Source organism: Lithobates pipiens, unplaced genomic scaffold, assembly GCF_037356315.1.
Source record: "Lithobates pipiens isolate NorthernLeopardFrog02 unplaced genomic scaffold, aLitPip1_a1.2 Scaffold_23, whole genome shotgun sequence".
NCBI classification, from domain to species: domain Eukaryota; kingdom Metazoa; phylum Chordata; class Amphibia; order Anura; family Ranidae; genus Lithobates; species Lithobates pipiens.
The window spans coordinates 253904416-253929851 of NW_027507785.1; the positions used below are offsets into that span (position 1 = coordinate 253904416).

General features: G+C 39.2%; 1 protein-coding gene across 1 annotated transcript in view; it reads left to right on the plus strand.

The window, feature by feature from the left end:
• RGS5 (regulator of G protein signaling 5) overlaps positions 1 to 24846 on the plus strand; it is a 178725-nt gene extending 153879 nt beyond the window's left edge. The window contains exon 5 of the mRNA XM_077453043.1: positions 21071 to 24846. Within this exon, the coding sequence (XP_077309169.1) occupies positions 21071 to 21232 (162 nt within the window). The 3' untranslated portion in view covers positions 21233 to 24846. The remainder of the gene's footprint in view (positions 1 to 21070) is intronic.
• Positions 24847 to 25436: the final 590 nt, after the last annotated feature.

Sequence of the window (25436 nt, forward strand, 5' to 3'; positions counted from 1 at the left end):
CTAGATAGCACTTACTTTCATGATAAAGCACAATGCACTAGTGTAACAGAATGGAAAAATACATTTTCTACATAATTCTAAAGAAGACATAATGAAGTTGTATTAGGCAGGCACTGTAAAGGTTAACTCTAATCACTGCACACCTACACAAGGCAGGTGTACTGCGCAGCTGTAAGGAAACATGTGAATTTTGCGTGGACACAAGTGAATTCAGCACTTAGTTTCTATGGAGCTGTTACAAAGGTCAGGTTTAAAATTAAGTATTGTTTTAAAGGAACAAAATTAGGAATATGAAAACTGACTTGTGATTCATTCACAGCTAGAGCCAAATTAATTGCAGAATCAGTGAATGAATACCAAAAGTCTATTTACTTTTAATACACTATTTTATTTTAATATCAGTGAACACACATTTCTTAAGGAATAATGATGTATTGAAGAAACAGTAAAATCAGAGGGCCATCATACGTGAGGAGTAGGTTAGACCATGTATCAAACCTATTGAAGGAATGAAGAAAACACGTGTAATGTAAATCTGAAGTACTGCAGGAATGAGAGACCACCGCACACCGATGTTTTTTCTATAATCCAAGTTTATTCCATAGAGTAACCTTTCTCAACTTTTTTTAAACGTGGAGGAACCCTTGAAAAAACTTTCTGGTCCCAGAGAACCCCCTGATAATAATCACTATATTTACAGCTCACAGGAGGGAAGAATGCTCCTTACATTTGTGGTCAGTGGGAAGAATCCTACCCCAGAGCTGGGGTAGGCAACCTTATTGAGGTGGAGATCTACCTGAACAACTCGAGAGAAGTCAAAGATCACAAGGCACAATATTGCAGAGTGTCACCTCCTCACACCTGATTTAAACCTTGAATTGTTGTACTACTGTGTTGCAATCACATGCATTGCATGACAATCAGGTGGTGAAGAGGCAACAGTTTGCCTCCTCACCACCTGTCAAACACACTTGGATCACTTTTCAGAAGAGCAGCAGTGCCTACTGCACTTCTGAATGAGCCCTTAGTTGCATTTGGCAGAGGCACCCGTAGAGCTTGTTCACATGTAAGGTTGGGGGGTTGGAAATCCTGCGGTTGAGTCGCGGTTTTATCGCCCCCAGCCCCTACCCCTTTAGCTGCTGAGGCAGCGACCAAAAGGTGTACACCTGCCGCAGCAGGAATTAAACCCCCTGTTGTTTTTGGTTGGTGTTAACACCTGCCAATCCCGACCCATTCAAGTAAATGGGGCCACTCTGCAAGCATTGCACAACTACATGCTTCTATGGGGTCCAAAGGGTTAAAGAAGGTGGCAACCTGAGAGAAAGCAACACAACGCTGCCTGCTCCTTGTTTGCTCTCCTGCACAAGATTGCAGGGCACTTGCAGAGTGGCCTCATTCATTGAATGGGCCATGCTTTGTAGGTAGGACACCCACTATCCATTACAGGGAGTATAACACCTGCTATGGCTGCAACGTGTGTACACCCCTTGCCACTGCAACTAACGAGGGTGTGGTTGGAATGGGGGTGTTGAAAACACATCTTAACAATGGGGTCTTATCACCCCCAAAACTGCAAATGTAAATTAACCCCTACTGTTCTGAGCACCCTATAGGCACACTGTTGTGCAGCGGTTTACCTGTATCATGGGTGCATCTGCGACTTTCCTGGGCTAGCTACTCTTTGCCATAGACCTCTATTACATTCTGCAGGTGTGGTGCACTTTGTGAAAGAGCACCAAAACTTCTGCATTGAGGAGTTTTGGTGCTCTTTCAGGAAGTATACCAAGCCAACAGGAGTGCAGTTGGTATCACTCCGCATGGGACAGGAGCCAGAATTACAGAGGAGGCTCGTTCTGCCTACTACAGCTCCAACTTTAAAAGTAGTCCCTCTGCGTTGCACTATTTAATGCTCTGGGGCAGTGGGTCAGCAAGCCCAGACTGCAATCTACCAGTCACCTGTCCCCAATCTACTGGTAGATCTCAGCCAGCAAATACATAAAGAGGGTGTCTGCACCAACATACCGCAACCGCCTAAATTTTCACTATCCCCAATTACCGTAGACACCGCAAAAAACATCATTAATAAACTGCGTGACAGTACCTCACCTATTGACATCATCCCCACAAAACTACTGAAAGAATGCTCCGACATCGTGGCTCAAACCATAACCCACCTCATAAACTGATCATTCATCGAAGGGATTGTTCCCAGCATCCTCAAACAAGGCATCATCAAACCTCTACTCAAGAAACCAAACCTGGACCCTCAGGATCCAAACAACCGTAGGCCAATTACAAGCCTCAACACCATTTCTAAGATCATGGAGAAAGCTGTAGTACATCAGCTACAACTTCACCTGGATACTCACAAACTCCTGGACCCGCTTCAATCAGGTTTCCGCCCGGGTCATGAAACAGAAACAGCTCTCCTCAAGATTTGGGATGACGCCCTCGAAGCAGCAGATGACGGAGAGCTGTGTCTCCTCGTACTGCTAGACCTAAGTGCACCGTTTGATACAGTAGATCACAATACCCTACTCGTCCGACTCACAGAAGTAGCCGGAGTCCAAGACATAGATCTCCAATGGTTCGCGTCCTTCCTAGGAAATCGGTCACAGACAGTGAAACTAGGAAAATTCCTTTCCAAAACTCGGGCAGTCATCTGCGGAGTCCCTCAAGGCTCTCCTTTGTCACCCGTTCTCTTCAACATTTACATTCGCCCACTCCTTCAAATCATCAGATGCTCAGATCTCTGCTTCCACTCTTACGCTGACAACACGCAACTTTATTTCCGGATCAATGGAAAAAAAGATCACCAACAACTTGAAAACTACCTCAAATCAATAGAGGACTGGATGACCACTAACTCCCTCCAGCTGAACGAATCAAAGACAGAGCTTCTTATCTTACACCCAAATCATAAGTCGCAACCAAAACCTCCTGGTCTCCACCAACCTACTTTGGGCAGACTATCTCCCCAAAGACCAAAGCGAAGAGTCTTGGGGTTATTTTAGACGCACAAATGTCAATGGATGCGCAAATAGGAGCAGTAGTCAGTGGATCTCACCACTGCTGCGCATGCTTCGCAGACTCATCCCTTTTATCCCAAAGAATGACAAAGCAGTGGTAGTTGGAACAATCATTAATTCACGACTGGACTACGCAAACTCGCTTTACATAGGATTACCACAATATCAACTTGCGCGATTACAACTGAGCCAAAACACGGCAGAAAGGCTGATAACAGGAAAGAAACCCTGGGAATCCATCTGTCCTTCGCTGAGGAGCTTACATTGGCTAACCGTAAAAAATCGGATCACGTTCAAGACCCTTTGCCTCACCCACAGATGAGTGCATAGAGAAGCTCCGCAATACCTAATGGAGAAAACAAATCATTACACACCAAACCGTAGTCTTCGATCAGCCAACAAAAACCTCCTCCTCGTGCCCAAAGCCCGGTATAAATCCAAGGGGGATAGGAGATTCGCTGTCCAAGGGCCTCGGCTATGGAATGCTCTACCAATCAACATCCACCTGGAAGAAAATCGCCTGGCTTTTAGGAAAAAACTCAAGACCTTCCTCTTTTAGCAGATGATCAAAGCTCGCCACAGCGCCTAGAGGCGATTCGGTTCGCATTGTGCGCTATACAAGTATTTCATTCATTCATTCATTCATCTCAACATACAGGTTGTTGACCCCCGCTCTAGAGATAACTAAAAAGATCATTGCTTTTAGTGGTAGCTTATCTAAGAGGCAGAAATATTTCAATGCTCAAGGAATCCCTAGCAACCTCTTAAAGAACCCTAGTTGAGAAAGGCTGCCATAGAGCAACCACATTCCACTCTAGGGTGCCTCCCCCAAAGCTTTTAACCCAGTATGACTTATTCTATTAGGCCCTATTGGGTGAAATGTGTCAGAGGAGCCAGTCCTAGGGCAGGAACGGCTATTGTGTGGATTACAGTTGCTCTTATCCATTTCCATCCAGCCTGTGGGAACAGACATTAAAAGACAAATGCCGCGTACACACGAGCGGACTTTTCAACGTCCAAAGTCCGACGGACTGAGTCCGTCAGACTATTCGATCGTGTGTGGGCTGCAACGGACTTTTGACTCGCCAAAGTCCGGAGGACTTTAGAATATGGAACATGCTTCAAATTTTCCCGACGGACCCGGGTCCCTTCGAAAACTCCGCTCGTGTGTATGCTATTCCGACGGACTAAAACCGACGCTAGGGCAGCTATTGGCTACTGGCTATGAACTTCCGTATTCGAATCCAGTCGTACGTCATCACGTTCGAATCCGTCGGAGTTTAGTGTGATTGTGTGTGGCCAAGTCCGCTCCGCCGAAAAGTCCGTCAGAACTCCGACGGAACTCCGGCAGAACTCCGACGGAACTCCTTCGGAAGTCTGTCGGACATAAGTCCTCTCGTGTGTACGGGGCTAAACTGTTTCCAGAAACACATCCATGAGACGTGAGAATGATGGGCATCCTTTTGGCCACCCTCTCATGTGTAGAATTTGCTTGCACCTGTTTGGGGACATGGAAGATATCTCTGTGGATTACAAATAACTTCCCTTGAAGGTAGAGCAGACCACTATTTAATTTAATGACAGACATTGCAGCAGATTTACCTTCTGGTCAGTGGTTAGTCAGGTTCTGAAGAGTGTATTTAGGTCCTTAAAGTTAGACTTATACTTCAGATGTAATATCTGGGATATTTATTGCCTTGTCTGCAGTATTGTTGTCCACTCTCTGTGTTTGAGGCAAGGCCTTTCACTGCCAGTAAGGATAATGAATACCATATCAATAAATTAACAATCATTTTGTCATTACATAATACTGCTGGTATTAAACTTTGGTTTTTATTACTGTCTAACCCATATCTTTCTGCAGAGTTTATTGTTAGCTATAATAAATCCTAATGTATTTAATTCTAGTCTATTCTATTTGTTCTAGTGGTATACACTATTGTTGTGTCTGTGTATTAGTGGGTCCAGTTGCAGGGTGGGCAATTACTGAAAACAATAGTAGAACTCAATATTTCCAGCATCTTTTTCAGGGGGCCATCACTACACTTATGATTTATGAAATGTGTGGGGCACATAATATGCACTGGACCTTCAGGCACTAGGACTTGTTAGACTTTTGTTCTTTTGGTTGATGGAGAAGATTAATTGTGTACTCCCTGTATATTGTATATTTTATATTAAGAAAAGTTAAAAGTTAATAGGCAAAGAGAAAGCTACTCATCAGCAATTGTCTTCAATTGTTTGGTTGATAGAAGGTAAATCTGATTCACTGTGATGGATTACAGAATGTCATTGCTTTTTATTATGCTTTTAATAATCCATAATAGTTGAAATGTCAATTTTAATGTAAGACATATACAGGTGCTAGGATAGACATTTCATACTTTGTTTCGATATTTTTTTTCAATATAAATTTTGGAATACTAGTCCGTAATTGATCTTAGAACTGCTAAATGCTGACACACTAAAACTTGCTATATGGTTAGTTGACTTAAGCATTACAGATGCACTACAAAGTGTGTCTTTTTCTCCTCAATAGAGCTTATTCATCCCACTTCTTATTGAGATGAGGAGGATTAAGCATTTTTAAAGGGGTGTTCCGCCCCCCCCCAAAAAAAAATTAAGCCAGCAGTTACACATTCTGCAGCTGCTGGCTTTTAACAGTAGGACACTTACCTTTCCTGGAGTCCAAAGATGTCAGCACTGCAGCTAATGTTTCCATCATCTGTCAGGTGCTGCCGCCGCCATTGCGGGTAAGGGTACCCAGCAGTGTAGCCTCATGGCTTCATGCCGGGAACCCTATTGCACATGCACGAGGCCCCTCTGCTCTCTATCCTACTGGCCCCCGACAGGGAGAGGAGGAGGGAGGAGGAGGGAGCTGAGCGGTGATGTCGCAGGCCGTGGCCTGGACTCCTAGAAGTGGGAACAGGATACCTGCCAAAGACAGGTATCCTGCCCCCCCCCCCTTTCCAAAAGGTGCCAATTGTGGCACCAGAGGGGGAGAGGAGACAAATGAGTGGAAGTTCCACTTTTGGGTAGATCTACGCTTTAAACTCACATTTTACAGCACAATCACTATGTGCAATAATGAGATTTCCTAGTGCGTTTTCCCTTCCTAGGTTTGCCCTTCATGTTCCAGACCTATCATATCAGGTTTTCAAAGCATGACAGGGTTGGGATCACCCTCAACCTCTTAATTTGTACATCCATTAAACAGCTCAAGAACAATCATTGGTAGATGTCAGGCTAACCTTTTCAGCATTACAGTATATGTGCTGACACTTTTTTCTTAGTTAAATAGAGTGGGGATGGACTAGAACCTCTCTTGTGGAGATGTATCCCCACTTCATGTTCTGCTGACAACAATAAAGTCTGCAGATCTGTGAAGGATATGAGATGTGTTAAAGCATTGTATATATCATGTTTTTGGTATGATCTCAGCTATTCTGTCCTATATTTTACTTCAAAGCAAAATGAACAGAAAAATTAAAATCAATGTATGCAGCTCATCTTGGCGAGTGGCTGAGAAAACATTAAAGCGGTAGTAAACTCCAGCACAAAAATCCTCAGAAATCATAAGGCCACTACGCTAAGTATTTCCCCACACACAGCAATGGTACTTAGCCCCATAGTATGTTTCTTACAATTTTTTCTGCTTGATTTTTTCTACCCCTGTTCCAGCCGAAGCTGGTGCTGTATTTGTGGTGGTCTACTGATTCTGTAAAGCAATGTACTTCAGCCTCTCCTCCTTTATTCAAGACATAATCTCGCTCATGCGCTGTGAACAGTAATGGGTCTGAACTCTCCAGGGATTGATATGCATTATCGCGGAGTGCTAATAATGAAGGAAGCATCTGTATGATGAGACTGACCGCACACTGAGCATGCCATCAATGGGGATAAAATGTGCATGCGCGATTGATGTAATTCAATAAAAAATCGGTTGAAATCTCCTAAACAGTGTGGATTGCGATACCATGAAAGACATCTACATGTAAGTCATTCCACAATGGCTTTCAAGGTGCAGAGTAGGTCAGGAGACTTTACTACCACTTTAAATTGTGTGCTAGCTAACAGGCTTACATAGGAGGAATCCATGTTGACTTTTTCCACCATTTATGAGGCTACTCAAATAAGCCAGTTTCAGAACTTTTACTCTGAGAAAGTCTAGTTTAGTTTTGAATTTATTTGAATATTTGTTTGAATATTTATTCAAACTCTTTATGCAAGCCCTGAAAACTAATTTAGATGGACCTATTTATTGGACTCCTTTAGACCCCTTTCACACTGGGGCCACATTGTTGCAGTGTTCCTGAAGCACTTTTTAGGTGCTTCAGAAGGGCTGCCCATTCATTCCAATAGGATGGCATTTTGGGAGAGCTAAATACAGCGCTCCCAAACCATTCCAAAGATGCTGAATGAATGGGCAGTGGTTTTCAGGTGCTTAGCAGAGGCTATTTTCAGTGCTAAAGCACCTGAAAACTGCCACAGTGTGAAAGGAATCTTATTAAAAAAACAAAACAAAGAACAAGTATGTGAAGAATAATTTTTATAATCATTAGTTAAATGTTGACTGGCTATTAAGAACTGATACCTAATTGCTCTGTTTTGCAGCACAGTTGCTTTGTACATTTTTTTGTGTAAAGTGTTTATAAAGCCAAAAATGTTTATTTTGAACAGAGGTGGGGGAAGGATCTGAACCCCTTTTGGGTTTTTTACAGCTCTATTGGAAATTTCCCTTCACTTCCTGCTGACAATGTTTTACTATAGAGAAAGCAAGGAGAAATCTCCTATTTCAGATTTTCCTTTCAGGAAAAGATGAGAGAAAAACCCTCTAATTAAGCCCCAGATAGCTGTAAAGACCATACAAGGGTTCTAATCCATTTCAACTCTATCCAATGCTTGAAGGTAAAAAAGGACTTGGCATACACTTTAAAAATAAATATAGCCTCTATTACATGTTTAGTGGGAACATTGGCTGAGGAGCAAAGCACTTGTGGAGTTAGAACATCTCATTTGTAGTTATGCCCAAGAAAAGGCATTTCTGTAATAGATTATGGCACCTTACATGCACTTTTCTACAAAAAAGGTCAATTTGTTAAAATTAGTAAGAAACATGTTGAGAGGATCAAGACAGAGAGTGGAAAACACAAAAGTCAAATTCAGATTTCCTAGTAATGTAAGATGTTCCGGAATTTCAGAATAAGCCTTGGATAGTAAGTCAGTTATGATTGATTTGTATTGAATCACGTCTTTTCCCTGACTATTTATTGTTTTTAGAACTAAGTGCTCTTGAAATATCTAATACAAACTTCAATAAAACTTTTGTTTCTAAGTAAGTCTGAAACAGTGTTTCTCGTATATTTGACATTTGTTGAAGTTTGTGGTGTTTGCCAAAAAACCAATGCTGCCTATGTCTGTTCACTCCATTTATGGATAAATTCTATTAGTAATAATCCTGTGTGGTTTATTATGTTGAAAGTTCTTTTAGTTCTGAGAGGTACTGCAGCAATGGTCCAATTCAGCAATTAGTAAAAGTCATCTTGAAGCAAAACTAAAGCCACTGATCTGTTTCCTAAAACAGTTAAGCCGGCCATACACAGGTCGAAATTTTGGCTGGTTCAGCAGGTACTGACCAAATTTTGATCCATGTATGGGCAGGCTGGCTGTACTGAAAGTGATCAATCGATTAACTTCAGTACAACCACCATGCTGTTTTCTGTTCGATTACGGCCGACGGCTATAGCAGGAAGTATTTTGATGTCGGGGAAACCGCCTGCTGCAGAATAAAATAGCTCCGTGGGAGGAAATCCCCTATCAACACTAAATGTCTTTTCTTCAACCCCTAGTTAAAGGAAAGAAAATCAGTTAATGTATGGCTTGCTTTACACTCAAGGGATGTCCTTTGAAAGCTGTCTCAGTTACTAGTGTTCTTATGTCAGCTCTCAACTGGACTGTCCAACCATCAAATGACTGATGTCAATGCTAATCACATGTGCAGTACCATGGCAGATCAAACAGAGGCTAAGATGGTAGCTTCATTGCCTGTAAAGAATTGAAGAGTTTAGTTCCACATTAAGGTCCTTCCTTCCAACATATATAGGATATGTTGATAACCATTTATTTTTTGTTACCAGTAATGGTAAAGCAGAACTTAACCCTCTTTTCCTTTACAGCCAACAAAGTTGCCATCTTAGCTTCTTTTTGATCTGTAGTTGCCATGCACATGTGTTCAGTCAAGACACCAGCCACTTGATGGTTGGACAGTTCAGTTGAGAGCACAAGGCTAGAATGGCTTGAATGTAACTGTTTTGGCAATTGATGGTTTTAGTTCTCCTTTAAGGCCCAACTGAACTTTCAATTTAAATCAGATCAATATATTCCTGGCCCCTCAACAAAACAGCATACAATTAGTTTTCTTTCGAAAACTGCCACAGTCTAAAACCCCATACACACTATCACATTTTCTGCTAATTTTTTCCTTCAGATTTACCAAAACCATATAATATGAGGTCAAACCTTAGGCGTTTCATTTTGTATGCAATCAGGCAGGCCCTTCCACTACATGGTTTTGGTAAATCTGAAGGAAAAAATCAGCAGAAAATCTGATAGTGTGTAGAAAAGCCTGTCCCTTGTCAGCCTGCTGTAGAGACACACACTAGCTTTCTGTCTGGAAACAGTGGGCTCACTGCAGAAGCCTGATGCCACCTCTGCTGAGTAAGACTTATAGCTCTACAATAAGAACAAAGTTTTAAACTCATGTTTATTTTTTTTCACTATTGATATAACCATTAACCATTAACTTTAACATTTACTTTAGGGTGCATACATGACACTTTCTACCTCTCTGAAAATTATATTCAAATTATTTGTGGAGCTAAAAGGTAAAGCTTTCTCTTGTCCCAATATTCTGCCCTATGCAGAACAGCTGAGTAGTTTCAGAGCCGGAATATTGCACGTATTAAAAGTTAGGATTTTCCTTCCCATGATGATCTCCCAAAGCAGAACACAGATGTTTTATCCCAAAGGAGCAGGTCCTGCCACATACTGCGGATGTTGAATGTCCCAAGGGAGCCTTAGTGACCCTGACTATGTTCAGGCACTTGTGTAAATATTTAATGCGGCAGTCTGTGACATGCGGTACTAAGAAGACCGCCACTATTGAGCTGGAGTCTAGCCAGATGGACGGCTGGCAAAAAAGGGTTTTCTAATAAGAATATTTACTCTCTTCCTGAGAATGAGCAGCGCTTTCAATGATCAGAGTGGAAAGCCTATTATGTATGTATTAATATATATATACACAGAGTGACTACTATACTACATTTATTATATACAAACTTAGATGTTTGACAAGAGCCACTCATTCTGTTAAAGTGCCATTATAGTGTTTTTGAGAAAAACAAAATCTCGAAGATATTCCAATTGTGTTTGAAGAGTTTTAACCAATTCAGCCCCGGAAGAATTTACCCCCTTCCTGACCAGAGCACTTTTTGCGATTCGGCACTGCGTCGTTTTAACTGACAATTGGGTTGTGCGACGTGGCTCCCAAACAAAATTGCCGTCCTTTTTTTCCCACACATAGAGCTTTCTTTTGGTCGTATTTCATCACTCCTGCGGTTTAAACAAAAAGAGTGTAAATTTTGAAAAAAAAAACGCATTATTTTTTACTTTTTGCTGTAATAAATATCCCCCAAAAATATATAAAAAAAATATTTTTTTCCTCAGTTTAGGCCGATACATATTCTTCTACATATTTTTGGTAAAAAAGTCGCAATAAGCGATTATTGATTGGTTTGCGCAAAAGTTATAGCGTTTACAAAATAGGGGATGGTTTTATGGCATTTTTATTAATATTTTTTTTTAAATGGTGGATTTTAGCGATTTTTATCCTGACTGCGACATTATGTCAGGCACATCGGACATTTTTGACACATTTTTGGTACCATTGTCATTTACACAGCAATCAGTGCGATACAAACGCACTGATTCCTGTGTAAATTACACTGGCAGTGAAGGGGTTAACCACTAGGTGGCAGTGAAGGAGCTAAGTGTGTCCTAGGGGAGTGTTGCTAACTGTGGGAGGCATGGCTGTGTTTTACACATCACTGATCTCTGCTCCAATCACAGGGAGCAGAGATCAGTGTCACTGTTGCTAGGCAGATCAGGGAGATGCTTGTTTACTTTAGCATCTCCCCGTTCTTCCTCTCCGTGAGGCGATTGCAGGTATCCCCACGGCGATTGAGTTGGTGGGACCCGCAACCCGACTCACGGAGCTTCCCGCGCCCCCACCGCCTCTTAAAGGGCAACGTACAGGTACATGATTCTGCCTGTACGTGCCCTTCTGCCGACGTATATGGGCGTGAGATAGTTGGGAAGCGGTTAAAATGGCAAATTTCTTTAGTTGGCTGTGCTAATATTCAAAAAATAGTGATGTTGCTTTGTAGTCAACAGAATGTACTCTCCTGCAGCCCAGAAAAGGTGCAAATGCCAAATAATACAGTAAATTAAAAAAAATCGCAATAAGTATATATTGATTGGTTTGTGCAAAAGTTATAGCGTCTACAAAATAAGGCATTTATGGCATTTTTTTAATTATTTTTTTTAAATTAGTAATGCCAGTGATCTGCATTTTTTATTGGGACTGCAACATTGCGGCAGACAGATCGGACACTTTTGATACTATTTTGGGACCCTTGACATTTATACATTGATCAGAGCAAAAAAAAAAAAAAACTGGTTACTGTGTAAATGTCACTGGGAAGGGGTTAAACACTAGGGGGTAATCAAGGGGTTAAATATGCTCCCTCAGCGTGTTCTAACTGTCGGGGGATGGGCTACCTAGGACATGACAAAGGTCACTGCTCCCGATCACAGAGGGATCATCAGGAAATCCGGTACCCATTGCCCTTATTATATTTTGTTGATAACTACGTTATGTATGTATACATACATACTATATACATACTAGGTATGTATTCTGAACGTCTAAAAAATTATTTGTATAGCAACTATAGGTTGGCGCCTTCCCCAGAGAAATCAGATTATTTATCTATATAGGTTGGAGAGGGTACATTTGCTATTATATTTTTCTTTAGGCCGGGTTCACACCGCTGCGATGCGGGAACGCCGCAAATCCGCGGCGTTTTCCCGCATCGCATTACTCCCGCCGGCAGTTCACACTGCCCTATGCGGACGGCTGGGAGTGTCAATGATATGTTAATGACACCCCCAGATCCGTCCGCATATCGCAGTGCGATCTGCCGACTCACACAGGAATCGTATCGCATGGTGTGAACCCCCATGCGATCCGATTCTGTTGCGGACCAAAAAAAGGGTCCCGTGCGAGTTTGCTGCGGGAGCGATGCGAATTCAGCCATACTATCTGTATGGCTGAACTCGCATCGCTACGGAGATCGGATGTGATTTGCGGTGCGAATCACATCCGGATCTCCCCCCGCAGCAGTGTGAACCCAGCCTCAAGGTTGCAGCAGTAACTTATATGTGAATTTTTGGAATATATATATATTTTTTTTGTGGCGCAGAGGTGAAATAGTTGAGTATTAGTTATTAGTGCACAATAATTTTGAGCAATTCAACACAGTCATAACTTCAAGGGCAAATGTTCGATCCTGTCTAACAGACAATGGAGAAACTGGCCCCGTAATAAACAGTCCTTAAACTTTTCATTTGAAGTATACAAGACATATGAAAAACATAGCCCCTTGTTAGGATTAGGCCATCAAATAGAAGCCAGGAAGAGAAACTGGTTCCCACTTCCTGTTGGATTGAGGTGGTAATTGAGTTAAGTTGGCAGTGTCTGTTATAGACCTCTAGTGATCCTGTGATGATATAAACGGTGGTTTTGCATTATAATGGGATGATGCTTACCTATATAGGGATATAGTGTATATATTTTACTTTTTGATTGCATATTTTATGTACTATTTGTTATTGTGATAGGGGATGGTGTTGTAACTTTGAGGGTTTTTGTTTGGTCTGTCTTGTGTGCACTGCTGTCTGTTGTCACTGCCTGCCCTGGAAGGGGTCTTCTGTGGCCCTGAAACGTCAATTTGTTGCATGGTGGCAAAAAAAATGTTTTGCTTATACTTATCTTTAATGGAGTGCCAGTGATAAACTGTGTTTGGTTTTAACAGCTAGGAAACGCAGAGCTTGTAGTGCCGGTTATGTTGCCTGTCACTGATTTCTAAAGCATACATGGAGTCCTTTTATGTTGCCAGTGTGAATAAATTGACAGCAAGCAACATCAGCTGTGGACTGTTTGTTCAGGTTGTCAGGTATCTCAGCTGTGAAGGAATTAGGGAGTTTTCAGGTTTATACGTAGCCAAGAAAAGTTGCTCTAAACCCAAACTAGATGACATTTCGTTTGCTAAAATACTCATATCATAAACAGTTGCCATTAATTTTTATTTTATAAAATACTGTTCATACTTATATTTCATCCTTTTGTATATACTAAGGCCACTAGTTGTCTCCAGTCTCTTTGCAGCCCCTTTCATGCATACATTCCATTGGTGGTTAGCTCTTGGTGGCAATGATGCAATGTGCCTGTACAATCAACATGGTCATAGTCTCCACTGAAAACAAACATTACAGGATGACAATGGATGGGAGCAATTGGGAAACAGGGGCAAAGCATTGTTAGGCCCTAACAGGAAGAGCCAGAACTAGGTCCTTTGTGGCTGTATTACCAGGCATTATGTTAATAAAGGCTTACATTTTAAAGAAATAAAAAATACTTTTTGATATAAATACGCATGATAGAGATTATAGGATATTTTAGTAGCTTGGATTTACTTTAAAGTAAATATAAGTTTGGATTTAGAAGCCACATATGCTTACATTTTTTTCTACTGCAAGTTTCATCTACTGACAAGGTTATGGCATCTTTCCCACATAAATAAAAAACATTACAAAGCCGTTTCTGACCTTTTAAGCAATAACCTACAAAAATCCTCACTTTTCTGGCAACTATTATTCCACAGTTTTTTAATGTTCCAAATAGTGTTAGGAGTGCTGGATCCAAATGAGAAATGCACATTTGATCTGCAGTTCGAGAGAGGCGGCTCTCTGTTATGCGGAGTATACCCAAAGGTCCCCAGAAAGGTCAAACAAAGTATAAAAAGATGAGCGCACCAAAGGTTACTGCAACTCCAGTAAAAAGTTTATTAATCTTGATAAAAGGTCAGAAGACAAAGTCAATGCATTTTGGAAGTTCAAGTCTTTTATAGGCCTTGGAAGCTGGCTGAAAATACTGCTTATACTGGACACTCAATTTTAATGCAATGTAAGTTATGTCTGTGGTATAATCTCCAACTGACTGTCAATTGGAAATGACTCTGCTGAAATTATAACTTGTGTTGCCTAACAATTGTGCGTCCAGTATAAGCCTCTGTTCCATTCATCTTCTAGACCCTGATGAAGAGGAGCCTTGACTCCTGAAATGCGTTGGCTTTATCGTTTGACTTCTTACACTTTTAATGGACTTGCAGCAACTAGTGGTTCTCTCATCCTTTTATACTATGCTTAGATTGTGTTTTAATGAGACTAGCAACAAAAATGTAACAGTTGTTAAATGTTTATAGAGCAGCTCATGCTGTTTATACAAGATATCAGCTATGGTATTGTTATAAACGAAACTGACATTTGGATGTGGTGTCTTTATTGATGCTAAACAGAAAGAATGGAGACAACTGAAGTATGTATTCATAATGGAAACCCCGTTTTGATGTTTCTATAATTTGCTTATTTGTTTTTTACACTTGTTGACATGTGGAAGACAGAACATTAGAACAGTGCCTTTGCAAAGAGCACAAACAATCTTGGCATATATTGTTCTTATTTCATAAAAGCAGCTTGTTTATTATCAGCTTTACAATTTTCATATATGTCTGTTGACTAATAGTCACGGCTTTTAGCAGCAGGTCATTCTAGTTTCCCTCTTCTACGCTGTGCAGATTGCACAAATCATTCAGCATTTATGACAAAGAGAAGACTTCATAGCTCACTGTGGCATCATCACGTCCTCATCCAGCACTTCAGCATATGTGCAAAAAAGCACGAGCCAGATTTTCCTTTCTGTAATAAATAATGCGGCTTTATATCCAAGAAGACACGTGCTTCCTCAATAAAGTTGCCATGGCTATGAGTGCTGATATTCCTGATAACATTTCTAAGGTTATTGAGACTATAGGCAAATTGTGAGCTTACACTATGAAAAGGTCAAATGAAATGATCACTATGTATCTGCTGCTAAAATACAATTATACTGGGTAACCACTGGAGGGTAGCCCTGTGTGTTGTGAGCAGCCTAATCTGAGCCAGTGAGCTCTCCAAATGTCTTTGTTCTCTTGTATGAACTCACAGTGCCTAAAGTGTTTTTTTCTTCACTGGAGACCCGATATATGATTGTGTGTATACAGGACTCATACAGTGTCCATGCAAAATGACCAATGAACCTTCTGCACTCTGTTATATAGCCTTAAATTCATATACCAGCCATGGGTATAAGGGTTATGATGGAATAAAACTACCTGCAACAGACCAGCTCAACTCTTGGCATTCCCTAAAGCTGTACAGTACATTCATAACTATAATAGAAAGGGTGCCCATACCAAGTCATAAATAGCTGTAATCTGCATCTCACAAGATAACAATCTTAGTCTTTTTTCAAACAAAGTGACCGCCCAACCGCACTTCAGTGTTTCGCTGCAGTGTGAATTTCCTTCTGCATGTGCTAACCGCTGCCTGCTTTGCCATTGGTCCCCGCCACTGCCATCTGATTCCCTCCTACAGTGCCACTTTACTCCCAGTCCTTACTGCTGATCAGACTGATGTCCTGCCATCATGCCAGTCTCATCATAAGCTTTTCTGTTGAGGATGGTTAATGGGGAGGTCAGTAAATATGCCTTTCATGTTTACCAATCTCCTTCAGTTTGTGCATGAGCAGGAAATAACTCAGCACTGAGCATATGCAGCAGTTGCTGGTCTACAGGGAAATACGAGATTTAGGGCCCTGTTTCCCCTATCTTTTTCTCTATCACAAAGCAAAAATGTCAAGTTGTTTAGACCCTAGATATTTCTCCAAAGAGAACCTGTCGCAGTTTCCGAATCAATATATACACTGTCACAAATGCGCTCACCACCCCGTGATTATGGTAGATTTTTTTTTTGAAATGTAAATTATTCACACCTTTTACAAAAAGTCACAGTTTAAAATATACAAATATTTATTTATGACCCCAATTAAGTTGTATCCTCTCTCAACTACGATTCCTCCAGATGTTTATAGGGACTTCTTGAGCAATGAGCACTTATTTCCTCTCAGATAAGTTCCCACTGACATCAATGATCTTTATATGTTTCTGTAAGTGGGGATTTTTCCAATGACCACCAATGTGAGGAGTATTTTTCCCAGTGACTACGCGCTAATGTACTGTGAGCTGTAGATATAGTAATTATTAGCAGGGTTCTCTGAACTTGGAAAGGTCCTTTACATTTTGAGAAAAGCACACCCATACATGTACGGTAAAACCTTGGATTGCAAGCAACTTGGTCTGCGAGTGTTTTGCAAGATGAGCACATTTTTTACATTTTGACTTGATAAACGATCAATGTCTTGATATACAAGTAGCGTCATGTCACAACTGAGTATAAAAGAGAAGAGAGGTGCCTCTAAGCATAGCAATATGATTACATTTAATGAAGTTACAACGTTTAGCAACTCACATGGTTGATGATTAAGAGGCACATCTAAGTATGCAGGCATCCGGGGTAAAGCTGTCCACATAGACCATCCTCCGCACCGCCATCAATGTCATCCTTTCCACGCTGCACTCCACGAGCTCTTCAGCCCTCGGAACGCTGTACAGCAGGGTAGTATTCCCGGTGACAAATGCAGACTGACAGTGGATAGAGCCGGCAGTGCGGAGGATGGTCTATGTGGACAGCTTTACCCTGGATGTCTGCATACTTAGATGTGCCTCTTTTAATCATCAACAATGTGAGTTGCTAAATTCTGTACCTTCATTAAATGTAGCCATATTGCCACTTGCGCCTCTCTTCTCTTTTATATTCTGTAGCTCCTGCTCGATTTTTCCTTATGGAGACTGCCATTTGTGGCTGGACATTTTATGGTTACACATCACCTTGCTATAATCTTTTAATATGGACTATAAATAAATGGTTGTGGAACGAATCATCTGAGTTTCCATTATTTCTTATGGGGAAACTTGCTTTGATATACGAGTGCTTTGGATTACAATTATGTTTCCAGAACAAATTATGCTTGCAATCCAAGGTTTTACTGTGTGTTTGTGTATATATATATATATATATATATATATATATATATATATACATACATATTACATCAGCATGCATATAATTGCTATTACATCTAATTTCCTTCACTGTTCTAATTTTCTTCATTGCTTGAAGGGGCTAAAGCTTGCCCACTCCGCCTGCCTCCTATACATTCCTGTTAATGTTGGGAGTGGGCAGAAAACTCTGACACCACCCTAGAGGTTCCAGATTTTCTTTCCTGCAGAATAGATCAGCATTTGACAATAACAGTATGGTATAATAGGCTGCTGCTGGTTATGCTTGGCCATTAAAATGGCAGTCTTGTTTATTTTTTGACAGAGTCTCTTTAAAAGTATTATTTATAAATTCAGTTATTGAAATTTTCACTCAGAAATCATTTATAATTTTCTGAGATGCCTTGATTGGGTCATCGTGAAGTAGAACATATGCCCACTTTTTTACTGTATAAACAATTGAGAATGTTATCATTTTTATTCTAATGGTTTTCTGCTCTGTGGATATAAATAGAGTATTTATGGGTGTTATTGTAACTTTCTCAGAAAGCATACTTTCTGCTCAGTTGTCATCCTTTATGCTTGACTTAATTCTAAATAATAGAACAAACTGAGCATTTTGTATATGTCTTAATAGATATATAAACCTGTCTGTGAATATATAGAGTTCACAGATGTATTCTTTTTTGTCTGTAATAAATGTCAGAAATGTTTTACAGCCTTATGGATAAAATAAAGCTTATCAGTATTACTGTAGCAATTCAGGAAAACTTCCTACCCAGTTATAATTTATTGTTATTTGGGTGGCTATAGTAAGGTCCACGTTTATATATCTACTTGTGATTTGTATTAGGTTTGATGAAGAGTTTCCCTCTAATAAAATATAAAGTAATTTGCTATACTAAGTTAAAGTGTGCTGTAGGCCTATTGCGGGTAAGTTGGAATCATGTATCAATAAACTTGATATTCTAAGGCAGACAGTAAAATAATTAACTCTGTAAATAAAATTATCCATATCAATCATTAGCATATGTAGGGAATTTTTAAATGTCTGTTGTACCCCTTGTTTTTTTTAAATAATATACAACATTGTATATAAGGGATTTTAGGTTAATATAAATATATGACTGTAGAAGGTGGGATATGAGGCCACCAATCCTATTGCAAAGGTTTCCTTGCCCAAAAACAGCAGGAACCCTGTGAGTGTGGTCAGTTTACACTTGTACAATCCCAAGTTCTGAAAAGTTGGGATCCTGTGTAAAAGCCACATAAAAAAAAGAATGCGATGATTTGCTAATTTCATAAACCCATGTTTTATTCACAATAGAAAATAGAAAACATATCAAATGTTTAAACTGAGAAAATGTGCTATTTTAAGAAAGAAAAAAGGGTAATTTTGAAATTGATTGCAGCAACACCGCTTAAAAAATTTGGGACAGGACCATGTTTACCCCAGTCTAGCATCCCCTCTTCTTTTAACAACACTCTCACTCTGTAAATGTCTGGGAACTGAGGAGACCAGTTGCTAGAGACTTGGGAGAGGAACATTGTCCCATTATTTCCTGATACAGACTTTTAACTGCTCAACAGTCCTGTGTCTTCTTTGTTGTGTTTTGTTTTAAGATGCAGCAAATATTTTAAATGGGTGAAAGTTCTGGACGGCAGGCAGGCTAGTTAAGCACCCAGGCTCTTCTACTATGAGTCCGTGCTATTGGCATAGATGCAGTATGCAGTTTATTCTTGTCTTGCTGAAATATGCAAGGCCTTCTCTGAAAAAGATGTACTCTGGATGGGAGCATATGCAACTCCAAAACCTGGGTATATCTTTCAGCATTGATGGCGCCATTCTTGACATGCTAGCTGCCCATTCCATATGTACTAATGAACCCCTATACCATCAGAGATGCAGGATTTTGAACTGAGCGCTGGTAACAAGCCAGAATGTCCCTCTCCTCTTTAGTTTGGAGGACGCAGCGCCCATGATTGCCAAAAAAAGAATGACAATTTTGTTTCACCTGACCACAGACAAGTTTTCCACTTTGCAACAGACCATTTTAAATTAGCTTTGGCCCAGAGAAGATGGCAATGTTTCTGTATCATGTTCAGATATGTGCTCTTCTTTGTATGCTTTATCTTGCATTTTTGGATGGCACAGCAAACTGTGTTCACAGACAATGATTTTGGAAGCATTTCTGAGCAAAGGCAGTGATGTCTATCAAAGAGTCATGCCTGTTTTTAATGCACTGTTGTCTAAGGGCCAAAAGATCACGGGCATGCAATATTGAGTTTCAGCCTTTCAGATTTGTTTAAAATCTCACAATCCTTTGATAATATTATGTACTGTAGATGATGATATATTTCAAGTCTGTGTAATTGTATGTTGAGGAAGAATATTCTGAAATTCTTAGACAATTTATAATAATAGATTTTCACAGATTGGTGAACCTCTGCCCATCTTAATTCTAGGGTTGATTTACTAAAGGCAAATAGACTGTGCACTTTGCAAAGTGCAGTTGCACTCTACAAGTGCTGTTGCTCCAGAGCTTAGTAAAGAAGCAGAAGGTCTGCTGACTTTCATCAGCCAATCAAGCGCAAGCAAAAATGCTGTTTCTTTTTATTTTGCTTGCACGTGATTGGGTATACTTTGCATAGTGAAGCTTTTACCTCATTTACTAAGCTCTGGAGCAACTGCACTTAGCAAAGTGCACAACCTATTTGCATTTAGTAAATCAACCCCTCTGACTCTCTAAGATGCCCTATTTATATCCAGTCATGTTACTGACTTGTTGCCAACCAACTTAATTAGTTGCAAAATGTTCTTCCAACTCTTCTTTGTTAGTACCACTTAATTTGAAAGCTTTTTGTTGCTCTGTCACAACTTTTTTGAAATGTGTTGATGCCATCAATTTCAAAATGATCCTATTTTTTTCTTAAAATGGTAAAAAAAAATGTCAGTTTAAACATTTGATATGTTTTCCATTTTCTATTGTGAATAAAATATGGCTTCATGAGATTTGAAAATCTTTGCATTCTGTTTTTATGTAGATTTTACACAGCATTTCATCTTTTTTGAAAATGGTTTGTAATACTGAGTGCAATTAGTATTCTTACTAATTATATGGAGTTCTGCAGTAGTTTTTCCAACACTGCTTACATACCAGACGGCGCCATTGAGGGACCCTAGAAGAGGAGTTTTGGGACCACTCTGTGCAATACTATTGCACTGAGCAGGTGAGTATAAGATATTTGTTATTTTAATAAATAAATAAAACCTTTGGTAACACTTTAGGCAATACAACTAGGCCAACTCCCTGCCTCAAGCCAGTTGCTGGAATTTTAAGGAACATCCACATCACAGGAGCTCATCCCTCTGGTCACTTTGCTTGCTCATTCTATCCACATATGTGCATTGAAGCACCCCAGAATGGTTTCCAGTGCTGCCCCCCCCCCCCCGGTTTGAGTTGGACTGTACAAGACATAAAAAGATGCTTATACAAAGATAAATTCAGCTGTTTACAAAATTTGTGTTTTTTAATACAATTTGCACTGAATTTGTTACTGAATTCATTTGCAATTTATATTTGCTTGGATTAGCTATAACTAGCTTTTTTTTTTTTTTTAAAGAGCGTGCATAGAGAGTTGTCAATTACCTTTTTTATTACAGTTACTTTACGTAACATTATGTTTTGTTTTGTGATTTTGCAGGTCAATATTGATCACTTCACCAAAGCAGTGACAATGAAGAATTTGGTGGAACTATCATCCTCCAGCTTTGATTTGGCCCAGAAGAAGATTTTTGCTCTTATGGAGAAAGATTCACTGCCCAGATTCATCCGGTCAGACATCTATCAAGAATTAGTGAAGTAGCAGCATGGCAGAGCTGTGCAGAGCTCCTCAGCATGCAATGGTTTCCATATACTGATGTGCTGGTTGGTGGTTTCTGCAGCTGCTTTTCCTAATGGCCTCTTTTAGTGACAATGTTATTGCCAAAATGTCCTGTGATATACAGATTATGCAGTAAATAAATAATATTCAATAAAAGAGATCAATTATGAAACCGTATTTCTATGTCAACTATAACAACATTTTAAATAGGATATAAACTTTCAGAGTCCAATAATTATACAATGATTGCCTTGTAGTTTACCTTATCACCATATACAGACAAGGTTAATTTCAATTAATTTCCCTGTTCTTAAATGCCTTGCATTAAATTGATTCTAGGTTTCTATGAAAAGCCTTATCTTTTGGATTTAAGGAACAAAAAAAAAAACGAAGGAACTATAAAATAACATAAATTGATTAGTAAAATAACACCCTTTAACTAGCATATGAATAATTGGTAAATTGAAGAATGTAAAAAAATTTGCTAAATAACTCTTAGATGAGAACCACAACCAACTTTAATAGATTACAGCATTAATCAATTAATCCATTTATAATTTTACAATTTGGTTCACTATTTATACTGATCCTTTTTCATTGCGATTGTTTTTCATAAATGGGGGTTGTGCACATGTTGAAGTGTAATCAATTTCATCTAAACAGATTATTTGTTGTTTCTTCCATTGTCTTCCGTAAACTACAATCATGACAGCTGAAATCTGAATGGTTGTTGTATACAACATGAAAACTTTTATTTTCCCCCCTAACTTTTAAAAATGGATTCTCATGAGAATACATCTTATACAGCAGAAAATTCAGAGGCCCATGTTTTTCTTAACACTTTTGCAATAGATATTCCATTATAATTTGAGACCACTGACCATAAAGAATTTTTTTAAATTCATCCTTTTTCTATTTGTTACAGTAGTCGTGCCACTATTAAACTCTTATGCCCTGTACACACGGTCGGAAATTCAGACGGAAAAGGTCCGATCTGATTATGTTGTCGGAAAATCCGATCGTGTGAAGGCTCTATCAGATTTTTCCATCTGAAATTCCGACGGAAAAAGTTTTCCGACAACAAAATCCGATCAGACTTTTTCCGATCGTTTGTAGAGAATTCTGACGGACAAAGTGCCACACATGCTCAGATTAAATTACGAGACCAAAGCTATTGGCTACTAGCCTCTACATAGTCCAGTCGTACTTAACGAATGTCACCTCGTTCCGAACGATCGGATTTTCCGACAACTTTGTCCGACCGTGTGTATGCAACACAGTTTCGGCCAAAGTCCATCGGAAAAAATCTGATGGATTTTGTGGTCGGAATGTCCGACCATGTGTACAGGGCATTATTCTAAATCATCAGTCTACTTTGTATTATTAAGCCCTTGCGACCTGCACAGACTGTCACAGTAAGTTATTTTTCTGAAGGCAATACTTACCTAAACAGGGCAGTAAGGAAGGCACGCCTAGCCCCAGGATAAGTATAGGTAACAGTGGCATATGGTAAGGTTTTGGGAATGGGTTGAATAGCTTACAGAAAGGTTTGTTGGACAATTAATTGAGTCAGATGAACAGGGTAAACAAGCTTTTTTCAGGAAGACCTAGCACCTTATGTGGAATGGTTTTTGGACTTTGGGATAAAGGGCTGTATAGGTCACATTCAGCAATGTAAGTGTTCCATAATGGAAGTTAAATTACTTGAAGGGGGTTATAGGGATGTCTATTCCAGGAGGCTGGCTGTTAATTTGCTAAAAAAAAAAAAAACTAAGGTAAGATATTGCAAATAGGAAAAATATACTTTTGTATGTACCTATAATTTGATATATTTTCTAAATAAACTTCCTAAAATATACCTGTCCCTGACCTTTTTGTTCTGTATGCACAACATTACTTTCTCTCTCATAGGTCAGTGGTTACAGTGGCAGGTGACCTAAAAAATAGATTAAATGCATAATGGAAGCATTGCCCACATCACCCAATCTTTTTTAAAATCATTTTGGAGAGTGAAAGCAAACATCTGATGATGATTGGTTGTTATGAGTAATGCAGTCCATATCTACCAGTTTAGTAAACATGGCTCTCAGTCTCCAGGACCAAATAATTAGCAGATTGTACTCCCTAGTTTTTATGTGTAAAAGTGAAGAAGGCCCTATAGACTCATAACACTGTCCAATTACCAATAATAATCATCTTCCCTATTAAGAGATAAGATCATTCCAAGTGCATTCCAAAAGCCTGAGACAACTAACCAATATCATCCATCTCTGTAACGTAGAGAATGCTTTGGTTGGTCAGTGTCATAAACCACATACCTTATCCTGTCTTCTGAGTTATGATAGGAACTCAAGCTAAAGTACAATGTCATCTATTAAATCTAAATAGTATTATACAAAGTACAGGCTCTATGTTTCAGATACACAAGGGATCCTTTCTGTAAGGCAGGCAAAGGGTTTAGTCATATTTTTGCATGCAACTTATAACATCATGTGTGGAAGCTATGCAAACACTGTCCAGGCAGTCATCCTTTAAAAACAGACAAGTACAAAAAAAATTCCTTTAGAAGTAACTGTTCAAGCCTAAGGTTGGTCTAGCGAGATGAAGGTTAATCTCTTTGTTCAGTTTTGGTTCTCAGAAAACATTGACACTAAGCACAATGCCAGTCTGAATTCTTTGTAAGGTGAGGACAACCTTTGTCTTTTTAACATCTATTATATAAACTACTATAAAAAAGGGCAATTTATTCCCAGTAACTTTATATTTCTGTAATACAGTTTTCACATAAGTATACACATAAAGTCCATAAAACCACTGCCTACATTGCACACAGCCAACATTAGTAACTGGGCAGAAAATCTCACCCATTTACTATGAATAAATGGTGTAATGGTGTTGCAGTCTTCATGATATGAAAACATATATTAACAGAATTATTCATTTAAAGTCAGAAAAGTAGCATTAAATGTTAACCAGGACGACATTGGCTCACCTTATTAACACTTGCAATACACAAAAGCCTCATACAGTTAAATTAATGTGGGCATGAAATGGCCTTCAAAAAAATAAATCAATATTGTTGTGCTACAGTTTACACAATACATAGTTAGTGCTGGGCCCCCAGTACCATTGGCCCTGTATTGGTTGCTAGGCCTTCTACCACCAATTCAATTTTTCTGTGCCAAAATGTATTAGGGAAGAAAATCATAGCCGGACATCTGTTCAATTTGCATCACCATCCAATGAAATTCATGACACAACGAATCCATAAAGAGTATCTACTTGTTATCTTTAACACAGGACACATTGGCAATAACATAGTACAGTGCCATTATGCTGATGCTTTTGCTTAAACTTGTGTTATGAGACTTCTGCACAGTAATCCATGAAATGAGTCAATGTGTCTTGATCTTGTTTATTTTTGCTGCATGGTATATACTGTATTCTTGCTTTGTAGGAGAATGTTGTTAATATCTTGTGCAAGTTCAACCATAAACATTTGAGATGTATGTATGAGGATGAACCTCCCCTGTATTGCAGAAAAGAGTCCTACTGAAAACAGTAAAACACTTTGGAATTATATGGTTTTCATTTAATTAGATGGTCTGTCATTTATTTCTAATTATGCTAACATTAAAAGTGAACTTATCCCCTAAGCATAGTAGAAGCAGCCAGGAGCTAGTGGTTTTTACTAAATGGTTTCAAATGATTTGCTGCTCATAGTGAATATGTAGCCTTAAACGTGGTGGGCAATTCTTTGAAAACGTGTTCCTCCCAGACTGACGCATTTTTAAATCAGTACAAGTCTCAGCTGTATCCATATAAATACAGTAATTATCAATAGTTATAGATGCCGGAACTTTCAATTTTAAACCCAAACCCTGCAATTTCTTATAACATGAGACAGCTGTTGTTTCCATAAAATAAAAAAAATTAATTTACCTTAACTGTTGTTATATTAAAACATGAACTATTTGTATTATATTTGAATGGGTTTATAGCAATGAGATGTATAACTACAAAATCAGAAAAAAAATATGAAGGTATTGTCTACAGTAACCAATCAGAGTGTTTCATTAAAAAAAAATTGAAATACAACTGGAATATAAATGACTTGCATACACAACATTGTTTTTTTTTTTTTTTTTTCATTCAGCGTATATTTATAGGGCCTGTTGTTTGGTTC